This window comes from Pseudorasbora parva, chromosome 2 (genome assembly GCF_024679245.1).
Source record: "Pseudorasbora parva isolate DD20220531a chromosome 2, ASM2467924v1, whole genome shotgun sequence".
NCBI classification, from domain to species: Eukaryota; Metazoa; Chordata; class Actinopteri; order Cypriniformes; family Gobionidae; genus Pseudorasbora; species Pseudorasbora parva.
In genome coordinates, this window is record NC_090173.1 from 43,675,676 (window position 1) to 43,692,340 (window position 16,665).

Sequence of the window (16,665 nt, forward strand, 5' to 3'; positions counted from 1 at the left end):
TGTTTTGTATGTAAGAGTTTCCATGATAAGTTTCCATGATTTCCATGATTGATTAGTAGCAGCTAAAGCTAACTTAGTTCTAAAAAAAGTTCCTGGATGCGGTGTAGGCTACTAGCTTTTTACAAATGCATTTTGTTATCTAAAGTTAAATTTTGCGAAATTCAACACAACAACGATCAACTTGAGCTAAACATATTGAGTATTTATCATCTCTACTAATGGCTAAGTGTATAATGTTGTAACTTTATGCTAAGTAATGTTATGTTAGCTATATTAGGCAGCTTCTTGTGCTTTTGATACATGCTTCATGAAAACATAAACCAATTTTTTTTTAAATCAAAATGAAAGATTACCTGTCCAGCAGAAATACAGCCAGCAATGAGTCGTTTTTCAGGTCCCTCACTTCTCACCATCGTTGAAAAGCCACGCAGATATTTACTGCCGTTTGATTTCTTTGTTTATCCAAAGACTTTCTGTGCATTGCCTTTTCTCATACTGTCTTTCTTTTTTGCATTGTTTGCCTTCGCTGACTGTAAAACCCTGCACTGTGAATTTTGAATGCTCTTTCTCTGCCATTATTTTGCCTAGGTTTCTTTCTTGCCTCTTGAACTGCTCAAATCAAACGAGCGCGCACATGTGGGCAGATCCTGTAGCGAAAGCGGTGGTCGCCATTGGTAGCGAGAGAGAGTGACAGTCGCCCAAGCCAATCATTTGTTTCGTCCCGAACGAAAATAATGAACGGTGTTTATTGCCGATTAAAAAGTCTAGAGTTACTCGATTTTTATACTCTCCTTTTCAGAGTACTTACATTTTAATTATGTATTGACATATAAAGAAAATTTAAACAAATTTGGACAAAAGTGTTTTAGATAAGTCCTACTTATCCCACTTCCAGATATGAATACCCAACATATTATAAACTTAACTAACGTTACTTACAAACGTTATTTTAAAGCAAAATCACGACGTTTTAGTTATAACAAGCTTAAAAGAGCGAATTCTACGTTAAATTTCTCTCTGACTGACTGACTGACTGAGAAAAGTGCTTTCTTGTCACGTGAACACATTCGTCTCAACCTAGGCTACATTTAGACCCCCCCCCCCCTTTTTTTTTTTTTTTTTTTTTTTTTTACAGTCTATGATTTAGACCAGCTTTTTAATAAATCATAACATGTCTGTTTTATCACACCATATTTTAACAAGATAATGATTAGGCTATGTTTACAATTGCTTATTGGGATGTATTTCTGTCAGTGTTGTAAGCATGATTTGTCTGTAAATACTGGTGGGACACTTTTGTCTAAATGTATGGTTATTGATCTATTATGAATCATATTACTGATGATACAAAAGAAGAAGAAAAAAAGAAAACTTGGAAATCGGTTGTACTTTTCAACGACTCCATTACCCACAATGCTGTACTCCACCACACGAATCAACCAATCATATGAGAACACCGCTCATCTTGGTGACGTAACACACAGGGTGTAGGAGCGCTCTACGGAAGTAAGTAATGAGTTGCTGTTGTACGATGATCTTTTGTTTTGTTTTAGATTTCTTTGAGTAATTATACAATCGCATATTTAATGTGCGCGATGTTTATTAAATCATATTACTTGCTATTGTGATACTGTATTGTTTATCATTTCGGATCAGTGAGTATTTCGTATCAGTTGGCCGTGTGTACGGAAGCCATTTCAGATTGAATTAACTAACGTTAGGATGATGCGAATAAGACATTTTAAAGACGGATTGATCTTCGATAATCATTTGGCTTAATTTATTTTTAAAAATTAAGTTAGTCTTCTTTGTAAAGTATTGGCATGAGATGTATATATATGATGGGTTTAGATGCACAGTTGAACACTGCATTGTATTTATTGTGCTTCAAGGTCACGCGCCTCTAGTGGGAGTTTGCATTTTTCTTTAATTTCCTGAGGCATCATGTCCTGCGTGCACCTGCTGTTAACTTTAGCCTTTGCTGTCAGCTTGGGGACACCTGTAGAGATTCAACGACCACGAGGAGTACCACTGTCAAGTAAAGTCATGTTAAATATTGCAAATTCTCTATTAACCCCCTTCACTGGTTAAACTCCTACTTTATTTTGTTTAAATACATAAAGAGAAAGCGTTTTATGAGGAGAACAAGCCTTTCACCTGTCTCGATGGATCCCGGACCATTCCATTTGACCGAGTGAATGATGACTACTGTGACTGCAAAGATGGTTCAGATGAGCCAGGTACTGACAGAATTCATTTTTAAATTTAGCTTATAATTGTAGTTTACCGGTAGTCTATAATTAAAATATTTTCATGATCATAGTCATTCAGCAGTGAAATCTTTTCCTAAAAATTTTGCTGAACAATGCTTTTTTATTTATTTATAGAAAGTGTTAGGGCTAGTTCACCCAAAAATGAACCCAAAATGAAAATAATCATATCAAAAATAAAAATGTTTATAATGAAAAGATATCTAACTATCCATGATGCAACCAAAACTTTGGACCTTCGACAAGTTCATAAAGACATCATAAAATAATATATATGAATTGAGCAGTAATCAAAGTATTCTGAAGAGACAATTGCTTTATATGTTGAATACATTTAATTTAGGCTTTTATTTGTGTAAAAATTGATCACTACGCATACATAAAGCACATTTAAAAAAAGTCAACATAAACACTAACATGCTTGCGTGACGCGCAAAAACAAACCGCATTGGTTATAAAATGCTAAGAAAGAAGAAAAAACTAAGCACAGAACACAAACTATTTCAAACAGAATACACAAGCTGTTTTTTTTCATACAATACAAGTGAATGGAGACTGTGTTCCCCGTTCACTATCATTGTGTGAGGGGAAAAAACACAGTTTGGACATTCTGTTATAGATCTTCTTTTGTATTCCATGTAAGAATAAAGCCTACGGGACATGAGGTTGAGTACATTACAGTACAACAGATGTCAGAATTGTCTGTCCTTCTTAAGTCCATGATGGGTAGAAAGTGGGGATAAAGTAAAGTTTGATGGTATAATGTACATGTTATTCATGTCTGTCATCAGGCACTGCTGCATGTCCGAATGGCAGCTTCCATTGCACCAATGCTGGTTACAGGCCCACCTTTATCCCATCCTCCCGTATTAATGATGGCATCTGTGGTAAGATGACTGCAGCTCAATGTTTCTCCTTAGCAGTGTTCTCCGAATGGAAATAAATGGTATCGCATTTACAATTTTTGCTCTCTGCAGATTGCTGCGATACTACCGATGAGTACAACAGTGGAGCCAAATGTGAAAATACCTGCAAGTGAGTTTTGATCCAAATCTAATTGCTTTCCAGGGAGATGAACATTAGGAGTCGTTTTTTCACTCCAGTGCATACTCGTGCACCAGACGGATGTCCTTGGCCATTGTGCCGCATCTCAATATTGTTTTAGCGATTTTAAGATGCCTTGTTAAAATAATAGTCCAGCTTTTCACAGTAGCATCTTAAGTGTATTATTGTAATATGTGTTACAATAATATGTATTAGCAGTCTATGGTAAATAACAACTTTTAACAGTTTTAAAATTATATGTATATATCTTATATGAACAGGCCCTTATAGTCTCCTCATAAGAAGGGGTTTTGCAAAAGTTTTTGAAAATGGAATTTTTTCTACAAATAAATAAATACAGAGCACAATTGTATGAGAACATAGAACTGCTCATAAGAAGCTACACATTACATTGACTATTTAATTTTTTTACAGAGACTGTATAAACAAACAAATTGAAATATCTGATTGGTTCTCAGGGAACTGGGGCGTAAAGAGAGGGAAGTCCTGCAGAAGATGGCTGAGATCACCAAAGAGGGCTTTCTCCTGAAACAGCAGCTCATTGAGGAAGCCAAGAAGGGACGACAAGAAAAACAGGTAAGATTTGCTTTGCATGAACAAACATATCAGTCCAGGATGTCAGAATGCTTTGCCCTCATATTAGCCTTTTTTTTTGTACTCTGACATCCAACATGAATCATCCAGTTCCGGCATTTAATTATATCTTGTATATAGAGGATATGTATCGCCCACAATTTCCAGCCGGAATATGTCCCGGGGCTGAGTGGCAGAAGAGCTGCTGCGTGACTGGAGTTAATAGGGGAAAACAGGAGTAGAACAAACAGTTATCAGTTTAAACTAAAGGTTGGACTCAATATAGTGTTCCTTACAACTTGGCAAAGATCCAGTGAGTTATGAATATTGACATGCAGCCAGAAATCGTGTTTTCCTGACATTTATATGAGCCTTATTACGATACGTAAATATTTATCACTGTCAGTCATCACAATTTGTTGAATCCTGCATTTATATGTGGATATGAGCCATTGTATTGAATGTTGAATTGATGTATGTGGCCGCTTGTCAAGAATGGAAAACTAAATTTTTATTCAAATTCTCAATATATTATAGGCCTATTAATTATTTTTTATATCGCCTTATTTGCCTAGAGAGCGCACAAAGAGTCTATGGGGTCCATGGGGAAGACCCCTGGCACCAGGCCTGGTTTTGTTTGTTTTTCACAGCATTATCACTGAAAACCAATGCTGCCTTTTTGCCACTCAGTTGGGCGTAACCACATTCAATCCTGCTGATGGGGGCGTGCATAACCTCTATACTGCAGTTTTAAAAAGCCATATTGTGTCAGTGAATTTTAATGTAAAATGCTCTCTTTTGTAGGATAAAGTGACTAATATGCAGGAAAATAAGAAACAGCTTGAGGAAAAAGTTGAAGCACTGAGGACAGTAAAAGAGACCGCAGAGCAGCCTGAGAAGGAAGCTAAAGAGCGCCACCTTAAGGCCTGGGAAGGTGAGTGCAGCTGTTTATAGTCAAATCAAATGCATATCTCTTTAAGCCAGACAGTTCTCATGGTTACGATATTAATATTTACAGTATTTTGCCTACAAAGTCATTCACACTTTAATGCTATTAAACCACTCAGTATAAGTAATGACTTTATGGTGTTTTGTTTGCATGCTCATTTAATCTGTAATTCCTCATTATTATAAGTCTTCTGTGTTTTAACTTCATTCCAGAGCAAAAGGCTGCTATTCGCTTGGAGAAGGACAAAGCCAAAATGGCAGAAGCGTTTTTGGAGCTGGATGACAATGCAGATGGCTTGTAAGTCCCAATGACTGTTTTTCCCCTTTCTAATCGTGTATAGAGAATGAATATAAAATAACATGTTGTTTCTGTGTGTCAGTGTGTCTGTCTCTGAGCTTCAGACCCATGCTGAATTGGACCCAGATGCTGATGGCACACTTACTGAAACTGAAGCTCAGGTAGTTTTGCATTTATCAGTCAAAATGCATCAGCCAATAAATCAGGGTTCCTATGCATTTTGGAGGAAATAAATGTGTGTTTCTAAACTATTTCCCTATTCAGTTCTCAGAAATATAAAATGAATCATTAAAAAAAAAAAAAAAAAAAAAAATGTATCATACGATCAGAGTTTTTTCATGGCAAAAGTTTAGTGATTGTCGAACACGAATGGCTCAGTTCAAGTCTCACGTTTTAATCACAAAGCCAAATTAAGGTGTGTGTTCCATTCAAACCAGCAACATATAAAATAGAAAACAGTCCTCTAAATTTGACTGTACTGTTGGGTGATTGTGCAACATCCAGCCACATTAACGGTATGAAACTGATATGCCAGACGTAAATATATGCAGTTATTTTAGGTAGAATTAGAGATTTTTGGGTTTCTTCTCATGTAAGCACGTTATCACTGAAAAGCAATGAGAAAAAGGAAAAAAAAATATTTACAGATGACTACTATATACCAAAAATAATGCTTATATTTGTGTACAAACCATATTATATGATGAATGCTTTGTTCTTCTGTAAGTCGCTTTGAATAAAAGCGTCTGCTAAATGCATAAATGTAAATGAAAAATCGTTTGGAAAGCGGTTTGGAAATTGGAGTCTGGAGAAGAATAGGATTTAGAAATGGAAAATGTGTAGGAACCCTGTTAAATGCAATGAGATGGGTTGACTCATCTTCCACTAGTTCTGATCTGTGCTTTGTGATTTATTCAGGGACTGATGGGAGGAACTGAACAGGTGGACACATCAACATTTGAGAGTATTTGGGCCAATATTAAAGACAAGTACCATTCAGAGGTCAGTAGAAGAGAAATAGGCATGCCATGATTTGTGTCCTCTTTTAGTGTGTGTGTGTGTGTCCGACCCCAAACTATATGAATACATATGAAACAAGTCTATAATGCTCATCAAAGTGTTATTTATTTAATTAACATATTGTGAAAACAATAAAAATGGGAAAATTACAATTTAAAATAACTTTAAATTAGAATGTATTTTTAAATGTAGTTTTTTTCCTGTAATGGTAAATTTTACTCAGTGTCACATGGCCCTTCAGAACTCATTCTGATATGATGATTTGATGCTTAAGAAACATTTCTGATTATGATCGATGTTGAAAAAAACTTAATTTGATATTTGTGTGAAGATCTTGATTTTTACAAGTCTATTTGAAGAATGGAACATTCAAAAGAAAAGCATTCATTTTAAATATATAAATCATTTGCAACCATGTGCAAATCGCTCTTCGGGATACAAATATCTTTGTATTTTTTTAATCAATTTGATGTGTCCTCCTTGCTGTATAAAAAAATAATTAATTTCTTTTCAAACAATATTACTGACCTCAAACATTTGAACAGTGGTGGTTAGATTACATATGTTGTACTTATGTCTTTTAATTTGATAAATATTGTATTTTTTTTATGTTGAATTAATTGCTTGACAATAATAAAATCACCTAAATTGGAGAATAAAATATTATTAACGATTTTTGGAAAAAAAATAAATCCACTAATCTTGAGCATAAAATGGCCCTTTAACATGTATTCTGAATGTCTGTTCCTGTGTTCTCTCTCAGTCCCAGCCTGAGGAACCTGCTCCAGTGGAAACACCTGCAGATGAAGTGAAGGAGCCAGTTGTAGACAATGACTCTGAGCCGTACCCAGAAGAAGATGTCTCTGATGAAGAGGACGACGATGACGATGACGAAGATGATTATCATGAAGAGGACGATAAGGTAAGAGGGTATATCACACAGGAAACCTGAGCAAGCATTAACCACAGTGATGTTTACATCGGCTGTGACATTTAGAGTCTTCTATTAACACTTCTCTGCTTGACATTTAACGTCCTTAACATTTAACTCATGTCCTAAGGCACAATGGCAAAGGTCTTGCAACATATTGTGTTATAACTCGTGCTCACCGTACTGTGCAGGTGTAAAAATGTATGTCTTTATTTGAGCGTGGCTTTGTGTTGTGCAGGCACCACCCACAGTTAGGACTCCAGAGAAAAGTCAAGACGACGAGGAAGCCATGCCACCCTACGATACGGACACCCAGGTCCTCATCGATGGTTGGTTCCTCATCAATGACCAGTTTAGAGGCTATTTGTTAATACTAGGGATGCAACAATACAGATAGTCCATGGTTCAATACATACCTTGGTTTTTTTTACCACGTTTTTTTGGTTCGGTTTGGTTTATTCCTATTCTATTCTTAGGCGACAGGAACAGAAAGAGGTTAAAGGACAACTCCGGTGAGAAATGAACCTAGGGGTAATTAACAGATGGTTACCGTGTAGATCGTTCTCTGGGATGCGTTTTCATGAAAATCGAATGTAAAGAGTTTTATCTCTAAAAACAGATTAGCTTATAGCGCTAGTCTATGGGGCACAGGGTAGACACAGGGTGGTAAAATTAAATCGCTAGTTAATATCACTAACAAGGCTCAAAATAGCCTCACACTAACATGGTAGCATAATGAGGTCCCTATATGCAAACCGAAGCATTGAGAACTTTGTAAGTTTACAAACAGTTTAATAAGAAGATACTTTATAAACACAGTGCCTTACGCGTTCACGGACAGGCGCCATCTTGGAAAACAGTCGACGAATTTATCCACGAGCGCAGTTCTAAGTGAGCTGGTCGATAGGAATTAAGTTTGTGAAATGTAATAACATGGAAATTTTATTTTTATTTATTTATTTTCTCTGTTGCATTCAGTGTTTTCTTCCAGAAACAACAGACCATATGATATTCCAAGTCACCGTTTATCAAGTAGAACAGTGCTCATGGCTCGTCGAGTCAAGACTGTTTTCCAAGATGGCGCCTGTCCGTGAACGCGTAATGCGCTATGTTTATAAAGTTTCTTCTTTTTGAACTGTTTGTACACTTACAAAGTTCTCAATGCTTCGATTTGCATGCAGGGACCCTCATTATGCTACCGTGTTAGCGTGAGGCTATTTTGAGCCTTGTTAGTGGCATTAACTAGCGATTTAATTTCACTACCCGGTGCCCCATAGACAAGCGTTATAAGCTAATCTGTTTTTAGAGATAAAACTCTTTACATTCAGTTTCCATGAAAACGCATCACAGAGAACGATCTACTCTGTAACCATCTGTTAATTAATCACCGGAGTTATCCTTTAAGGAGAAAAGGTTTTTATTGTAAAAAGACTTGAAAAACCTTACTTAAACTTAAAACTTTACTTTAAAAAAAAAAACTTGTACACATTCCTAGTATAATATAAAATATATATATAATATATAAAGATTTGCACTGGCAGCTCAGACTTGTATAGTAGCATTTAAGTATGAAATTGAATGAATGTAGGCTAAAATTAAAACTACATAGTCTTCAATATACAATATACATTGATTGAAAGCTACTGTATTATTACTTTATTCAAGAGCAGTGATTTTCTTTTTTTTCTTTGTCTATTTTAATATCTCTAATACCTCTATAATTTTAAAGGTGAACTGTCCCTTTAAGGACAAGCGTTCACAATCACTAATCTGCGCTGCTAAGACCTGTTGCATCTCATATACAGACATGCGATTTTACTTTCACTTTAGACATAACCGACTGTGTTTATATATGTTGTGTTTTGACAGCATTAGCGCAGTAAGACTACTTAGTCCTGTAATCACGTGTCTGACAGGTGCGTGCGCGCTCAGCGCATGTAATACGCAAATGAAATGTTTAACTGGCAAGGTTTAAAACGCAGCTTAACACCCCCAGACTTGATATGACTGGATATTTGCTCATATCAGCACGTAGACACAAAGGCACACTCAAACAGAGCCGAAATAAACTGAGAGAAATATTTCAAACCAAGAGAAATAGAAATAATGAATTAAAGCCGCACTTGGCTACTTTTGCTCTCGGGGTCCCCCTACAGTTTGGAAAAAATAATGTCCTCAACTACTGTCGTAAGAGCTGTCATCCTACAACAGGGGATGCCATCGCGCGTGCATTTGTTGACATGACAACCCTGATAGCCCTGAACTAGTGATGCGCGGGTCGTCTCATAACCCGCGGACCCCGTATGTCTATTTAATGGTCGCGGGTGCGCGGCGGGTTGTAAAAATATATACAGTGGTGCGGTGCGGGCCAAATAACTTCATAAAAACGAACAGTTCCCCTGAACACTGCAAGAGGAGTTCAGAGTTCTTCTGGCGGCGTGTGTGAAATGTCTTCATCCCAGGTAACGTTACAGTCAGTGGCATGTTTCAGCATGTCATATGAATATAATTTCATGGGTTTTATTTTTTTCAAACGCCAAATAATCACGATGCTCACGTTTACAAGCCAGCGTCATTATAGTAGTCTATTGGTTACCGTTTTACAGAATCTATATGATACTTCAGTTCAATGTTTGAGTGGTAGGTAATCACCATAACAAGCAGGACAGCATCGGTCGGGCACGCCTCCTTCAGCTCACGCCGACGAGCAAACGCTGGTCACATGTTGATCCTCGTCCTGCCTTTAATCACAGCACTCTCTCGTTTCCTCTTATTGCTTTCCTCCAACAAAACCTTTTCTTTCTTATTTGTCTGTGCTGCTTCGGACATGACTATATTATCCGACGAACAAAGTTGGGCTCGCACGTCCGAATTTAAGGAATTGTGTGTGTTGGTGGAAGTGACGTATATGCCGTAAAGCAGTCGAATTTTGTAGTTCTTTTTTTTTTCTCGGGTTACTACCCGAAACCCGAAGTTTAAAAGTACGATTAAAAACGATACAGACCCCATCAGGCTATGGCAGACGTGTCATTCAACCTATTGTAAGTCGATTTATCATCACAAGAGTCTTAAAAAATATATTATGAAGGTTGAAAAGTTACCTAGTGCTGCTTTAAATGAAAAAGCGATTAAAAACGCAATTCACCAGCGCGTATTGAACTGTGAATGCCGTACCAAACGGTTCAATATTATATTGAGTATTGTGGCATCCCCAGTTAATACATTACAGAGAAATACGATTTTGAGTCAGTGGTTCTTTGTCTCTGCTGACTGACCGTTCTCTGGTTCACAGCTGCTCAGAAGGCCAGAGATGACTTTGAGGAGGCTGAGAAAGCTCTTCGGGAGATGGACGATCAAATCAGGTTTGTTCAATACTAGAGTCTTCCAGGAAATGGCTGAAAGAAGTGTAGTGAACTGCAATTCTCATTGGTAATCAAATGCTTACAACAGAGTGCACTGCGTTTTCCTCGACATGTGGTTTGCGTCACTTTCTTAAACCCTTGTGTTTGTCTCCTTTGTTCTTGTGTCCTTGAATTCGATGCATTTGCAATGGCCTCTGACGCTGATGTGCGGGGGCCCTGCTGCTGAGCATTGTGCTGAATTGTCCTTTGATTGTGTTGCAGAAATATTGAAAAAGAGCTGTCCTTTGATTGCGGCCCTAATGCAGAGTTCACTTACCTGTATGGCCAGTGCTACGACCTTACCACTAGCGAGTAAGTGAATTATCTTTTTGTGCTGTTTTTAGGGCTGCACGATATTGGAAAAAAAGTCTTTAATATTGCATTTATCTGCAATATATTGCTACATGAATACAGTTTTGCCGTATGAGTTCCATTTTTAAATAATTAATAACTCTAGAATGATTGAAGTGATTTTGTTGGAGAGTGAATCTGCATAAAAAATAATGATCCAATTATATTCATTAGATAAATAAAATGGAACAAAGATTCAAATGATATAAATGCTGCTTTAGCCTATGTGTTAAAGGTAAGTATTCAGGTACAGAAAAATGTAAAATAACACTCTCTTTGTATTTTTTTCTTTTCTTAACATTAATGAGCAGCGGGTTTATTAGGCTGCTGTCACCTTTAAGAGCTAAATACACTGATACAAATATCCATTTTCTTCCTTAATTTTATTTAATTGTTCTCTACACAAGCTATATGTGACTGTCTTTACAAGGAAACTCACAGAGACTGTTATTTAACATTATTGTGTGTCCGTTCAAGCACAAATAGAGGCGGAAGAGAATCGAAGTCAAGTGTCCGTGCAGTGTAGCACAAAAAAAACAGCTTGTGAGTTCTGAAATTGGTTCTCTTTCGTGTCTTATTGTGCTTAAATTGCTTAAAATCACTAGAATGTTTAAACTGACAGGACCTAAAACTGGTGCAAATTATAAACTTTCACTCTATGATGGTTAAACTTTAAAATAATCAGAAAATCATGTGCAACGGTGGTGCCTGGTCCGTACAGATCAGAGATCAACTATGATCCCTGTACTTGACATTGCTTATCCTGCGATGTGACGCCTACGGTTGTGCACATCACAATATTGATGCTAGAATGATGCATTGTGCAGCCCTAGCTGTGATATATTTCTATGTTGACTTGTGTGTTCGGTTTGTCTTCAGGTACATCTACAGACTCTGTCCTTTCAATCGGGTTTCACAGAAACCCAAGTATGGAGGCTCAGAGACCAACCTTGGGTAAGAAAAAAACAAACATCTTAGAGACATGGTAGTTTAGAAGGTTTTGGGGCACTTTTCAACTGAAGTACAAAAAATAGAGAAAAGGTCAGCAAGGACGCATTCAATTAATCAAAAGTAACAGTAAAGATGTTACAAAAGACTTCAAATACTCTTCTTTTAATGAATCCAAAAAAAAAGTCAGTTTCCACAAAAATATTAAGCAGTTTGATCCGGGCATGCATTTCAACTGAAGACTTAAATATTGATGCTGAAAATTCAGTGTTGACATCAGGAATAAGTAACATTTTAAAATGTATTAATATGCAAAACAGGTGTTTTAAATTGTAATAATTTAAAAAGAAATGGTTTACTGTTTTTGGTCAAATAAATGTGGCTTTAGTGACACTTATTTTCAGAACATTCTTCCGAGAACATTTAAAAGTCTTAACAACTCCAAACTTTTGAAAGGTAGGGTATGTGCCATATTGCTTATTAGTTGATATTAGCAATATTTTCTTAGCAATTGGCATCGATGGATATTTGATATGTAATTGTTCATGTTCTTTTCCTTTACATTTGTCACTATCTAACACTCATTTAAACTTAATCAAAATGTAAAATAAATTAGCAACACTGTTAAATGCAATTTGTAAAACCCAGACAATCTCTAAATTAATATATAATACTATATAGTGTGTTGTGATGCCTCATTGGGGGCTTTTGCATCAGGTAGTGATAGGAAGTCAGTTATAGGAAATAGCCATCAAGACCCCTGAGAACAAAATGTTCCCCTAGGGCCATTTTCCTGGCTGCACTTTCACGGCGCGCCAATAGGAAATCTATAAGATGTATAAGTGAACCCTCTATAAGCTTAAGCCACCTGACAGCAACGCCATTTAACTACAGCATTCAACAACTGGAGGATGGAGGATGCTGTGATCAGACCTGTGGTTTTGCTGTGTGTTGTGGGTTTTGTGATAATGGTGATGGAATGTAGACATATGTTATACAATTGAAAAAGGAGTACTGAGAGGCTACATTTTTAAAAATGTGATCTTGCAATGCTACTTATCCTTAAGGGTGAGAAAAAGAACACAAAGCCTATGTAAATGCTATGTGTATCGCTGTTTTCTGTGTTCGTGGAGTTCGTTTTTTGGATATATGTAAAAATGGCTTTGTTTCGCCTATGTTTGGCCGATCAACATACACTTAGGTCACTGGTAGTTCCTATTGTGCTGGGTTAGACCCTACTCTAAAGAAGAAGCTAATTTAGTCCCCTCAATACAAGTGTCCTATAACCAAAATGGTTCACAGTTCCTGCAGTGCAAGCTTGCCAAAAACTGTGTGCTTCTGCCAGTGGTTATACGAACGATTAAAGGGGTGATGAATTGAGAAATTAACTTTCCCTTGAGCTTTTGATATATAAAAGGTCATGGTAATATAAACTAGCACGGGAATATCCTGTAAGTTTCACCGTACGTGTGTTCGCTTCATTTCACTGCGGAATCGTTTGTAAACAAGTCTCAAGTGCTGGATTTGCAGACACAATGTTGTGTCTTCTATATTGGATCCGACAGGAATGTTGCAAGCTTATGTAAGTAAAACAAAAGCCATCAAAACCCAGCGTTCAGAAGATAGCCTCAAAACCAGTGTAGAAAATAGCCTATTAGTTATGATGTTTTTGAACATAAAAAACACGAACATCATTTGTTGACCTCAGAAAACAGTATACATTTTTTTAAAAGCCAGTTCATGACACCTTTAAAACATTCCTTCAGTGCAAAAGCCCCTATTTTCTAAAATCAAATGTAGCATTTATTGATTGATTTATTTTATTTTTAGGGTTTTATTTTTATTTGATGATTTGATTTTGTGTCTCTGCGATTCACAGTGTCTGATGTCCAGACAACAGAACTCTTTAAGACAATGAGTTTTAAAATTGGTTATTTACGGTGTATGCTTTCTCTACCATCTAGCTAAACATCTGATTTGTATGGCTAGGGAACAAAGACCAGTAAACCACCAACCAATGGTTTTAACTGTTTTTTTTGTTTTGTAATGGCAGGAGTGTTTTGACCATTTTTAATGAGAGATGCTCATGTTTGCAGGTCATGGGGAAGTTGGTCAGGGCCTGAAAATAATAAGTACTTGGTGATGAAATACGAGCACGGCACTGGGTGCTGGCAAGGTCCAAGCAGATCAACTACAGTAAGTACTAGTTCTTTCATTACTTCCACTGTGCCATTCATACGGGTGAGTTTTTGTGCAAAGTGTATCTTTGTGTGGTAGGTGAAGCTGACATGTGGGAAGGAGACGGTGGTGACCTCGACATCGGAACCGAGTCGCTGTGAATATCTGATGGAGTTCACCACTCCTGCAGTGTGCCAAGAGCCAACCAACCCTGACCTCTCACCGCATGGCCACGAGGAGCTCTAGAGTCTACGCTCTGCTTGTTGATGCATGGTGTGCCACGGAATGAATGCATACTTTATTTTAGATGTTTAAAACACTATTAATGGAAAGAGAGAGGATAAGGGGGAAAAAAAGCTTCTTTTTTGTTTTTTGTTTTTTTGTTTAAGAGGCCTGGGTTATCATAGGGTTCAAATTGTTTTGATGTATTTTTCACTCTTTGATTGTAATGAGTTCTGGGTTTTGCCTTTGTGATGATAGTTTGCTTCCTGCTTTAAAAGATTCAGTTAGCCTTTGTTTAGGCTGAGTGCAACATCATGGAGTGAATGTACAAAAACAAATGATTTATTCTGCTGGCAATTCTGTATAAAATATAGATGTAGCATTGCTTTGTTCCACCAAAGATTTCTACGACCCTGTAATCAGCAACATTGTTTAATATGAAGTGTGGATGTTTCCAGAATTATATACAAAATATTATCTTGTTTTGTCTGGAGTTGTTTTTAAAAGCCTATGACTTTCTCCAGAATACAATTAGCCTAGCTTGCAAATTTCCTGAAATCCTTTCCATCTACATGGTGCATTATCATCACTTAATGACCACAAAGTGCTGTGCATTGTATTTTATGTTCTTTAAAAGCATTACATGTTTGTGTGCGCGGTCACAAATCAATATTAACTTTTTTGTCTCTCCCTTTCCTGTTCTGTAGGTTGTTGCTCTGTGGGAACTAATGAAGCTTCATTTCCTGTTCAAGCTGTTTAAAAACCACATCCATTAGTTTTGGATCAGCAGAGAGGTTGGACATTGGTAGAGCATTATGTTTTTTGTTGATTCAAATCTGATCTCTTCACATTCCATGAATAATGTTGAAAATAAATTCAACTTTATATCTGAAAAATGGTTGTGTCCCAAATGACTTATTATACACTATATTCTATGCAATTTGTACTCCAGTGTATAAGGTATGAATATTATAAGTTTTTGAAGTGCCCAACATTCTACAATTATTTTTGTCTAAAATTAAAGGCCCATTCACACCAAGAATGATAACTATCGTGTTGTTTAGAAAATAAGATGCCCCTTTTTCGAGATTTTGGACAAAGGCTTTTTTAAGACCAAATCTTAATTTTATAAAGAACATGCTTTTGTTTGAAAATAATTTTCACAATACGCATTTTTTGTACTTTAATGTGGTAAATACTGGTCAAATGTACAAAATAACATTAAATAAACTTTTTTTTGTATATCATAAAAAATAATGCATATAGCCCATTAATTTTATAACAATTGTAATAAACAGTAGAAGTGAAATTGTATTAGTTTTGTTTTCTACATTTTATGTGTAGAAATGCCATATGGGGTAATTACTTAAGTTTGGTCCAGTCAGCAAGGCACAAAATTAGCATCCATTCCAGGGGGGTATTCCAGAAAACAAGTTATGTGCCATACCCGGGTGTGTTTCAGAGTAAATTAGTGGATAATCTCTAGCCTAGAAATCTCTGCGCACCCTAGCGGCAGCAAATCTAATCTGCCCGCGAGTGTCGTCTAGCTAGCACATCTCTTCTGACCTGTAATCGCCAAACTCTTGTCGGGCCAATCACATCGTGTATAGAGTCGGTGGGCGGGGCCATAATGACGACGGCCGAGTTGCGTTTGCGTGCTTCTAGTTAACTCAACTGGCGAACGGCGGCCTTTTGAATCTGCTTTGACCGCGACTCTGGAAGACTTGGAAGCTTTTCTCTGAGAAAAGAACAAAGAACGGCACTGAAGTCATTCTTAAAGAGGGAAGATGTGTTCGGAGCGGTTCGGAGTTTTGCCGACCGGATACGGTGAATGTTTAATCAGTCAACAAGCTCTGTTTCACCTTCGTTGCTCTGGTTGGTGTAACGTTAGCGCTATTCTATCGCGTGCAGAGGGAGTTTGAAAGACAACCGTTTATCCCGCCCCTCGGATTGAGCCCTGTCTATGGTGAGTTTCCAGACCAGACATCTTGATGTGGGTCTGGTTTATCAGGCTAGATAATCTCAGTTTTCGGTTCCAAAACGGAGGTAACTTTCTGGGTATTTAGGCTAAGTAACCATGGCAAGTAACTGAACAGAACTGCTCAGGAGCAGTTCATGTTCCAGGTTAGTTTGCTTAAAGGGTTGGTTCACCCAAAAATTAAATTGATGTCATTAATGACTCACCCTAATGTCGTTCCACACCAGTAAGACCTTCGTTCATCATCGAAACACAGTTTAAGATATTTTATATTTTAGTCCCAGAGCATAATGCAGTCAATGCCCACTTCACTGTCCATGTCCAGAAAGCTAATAAAAACATCATCAAAGTAGTCCATATGTGACATGAGTTGGTTGATAAGAGTCTCTTGAAGCATCGAAAATACATTTTGCTCCAAAAATATCAAAAACTACGATTTTATTCAGCATTGTCTTCTCCATGTGCCTCCTAAAAGAATCAAA

At 37.0% G+C, this 16,665-nt stretch overlaps 1 protein-coding gene across 2 annotated transcripts; it reads left to right on the forward strand.

Moving 5' to 3' along the window:
- The first annotated feature begins 1,437 nt into the window (after positions 1-1,437).
- Positions 1,438-15,101, forward strand: prkcsh (PRKCSH beta subunit of glucosidase II). Of its 2 annotated transcripts, none has more exons than XM_067420754.1 (18): positions 1,438-1,506; positions 1,893-2,038; positions 2,124-2,240; positions 3,062-3,157; positions 3,248-3,305; positions 3,794-3,911; positions 4,713-4,842; positions 5,070-5,154; positions 5,237-5,315; positions 6,073-6,156; positions 6,938-7,096; positions 7,344-7,434; positions 10,398-10,467; positions 10,729-10,818; positions 11,737-11,811; positions 13,902-14,001; positions 14,083-14,256; positions 14,913-15,101. In XM_067420754.1, exons 2-17 carry the CDS (start codon positions 1,945-1,947, stop codon positions 14,227-14,229), a joined length of 1,593 nt encoding a protein of 530 aa, XP_067276855.1. In that variant the 5' UTR covers positions 1,438-1,506; positions 1,893-1,944; the 3' UTR covers positions 14,230-14,256; positions 14,913-15,101. The 2 variants fall into 2 exon arrangements, with proteins under 2 accessions (XP_067276855.1, XP_067276866.1); XM_067420765.1 differs by lacking the exon at positions 1,438-1,506 and adding an exon at positions 1,515-1,655.
- The last annotated feature ends 1,564 nt before the right edge of the window (positions 15,102-16,665 follow it).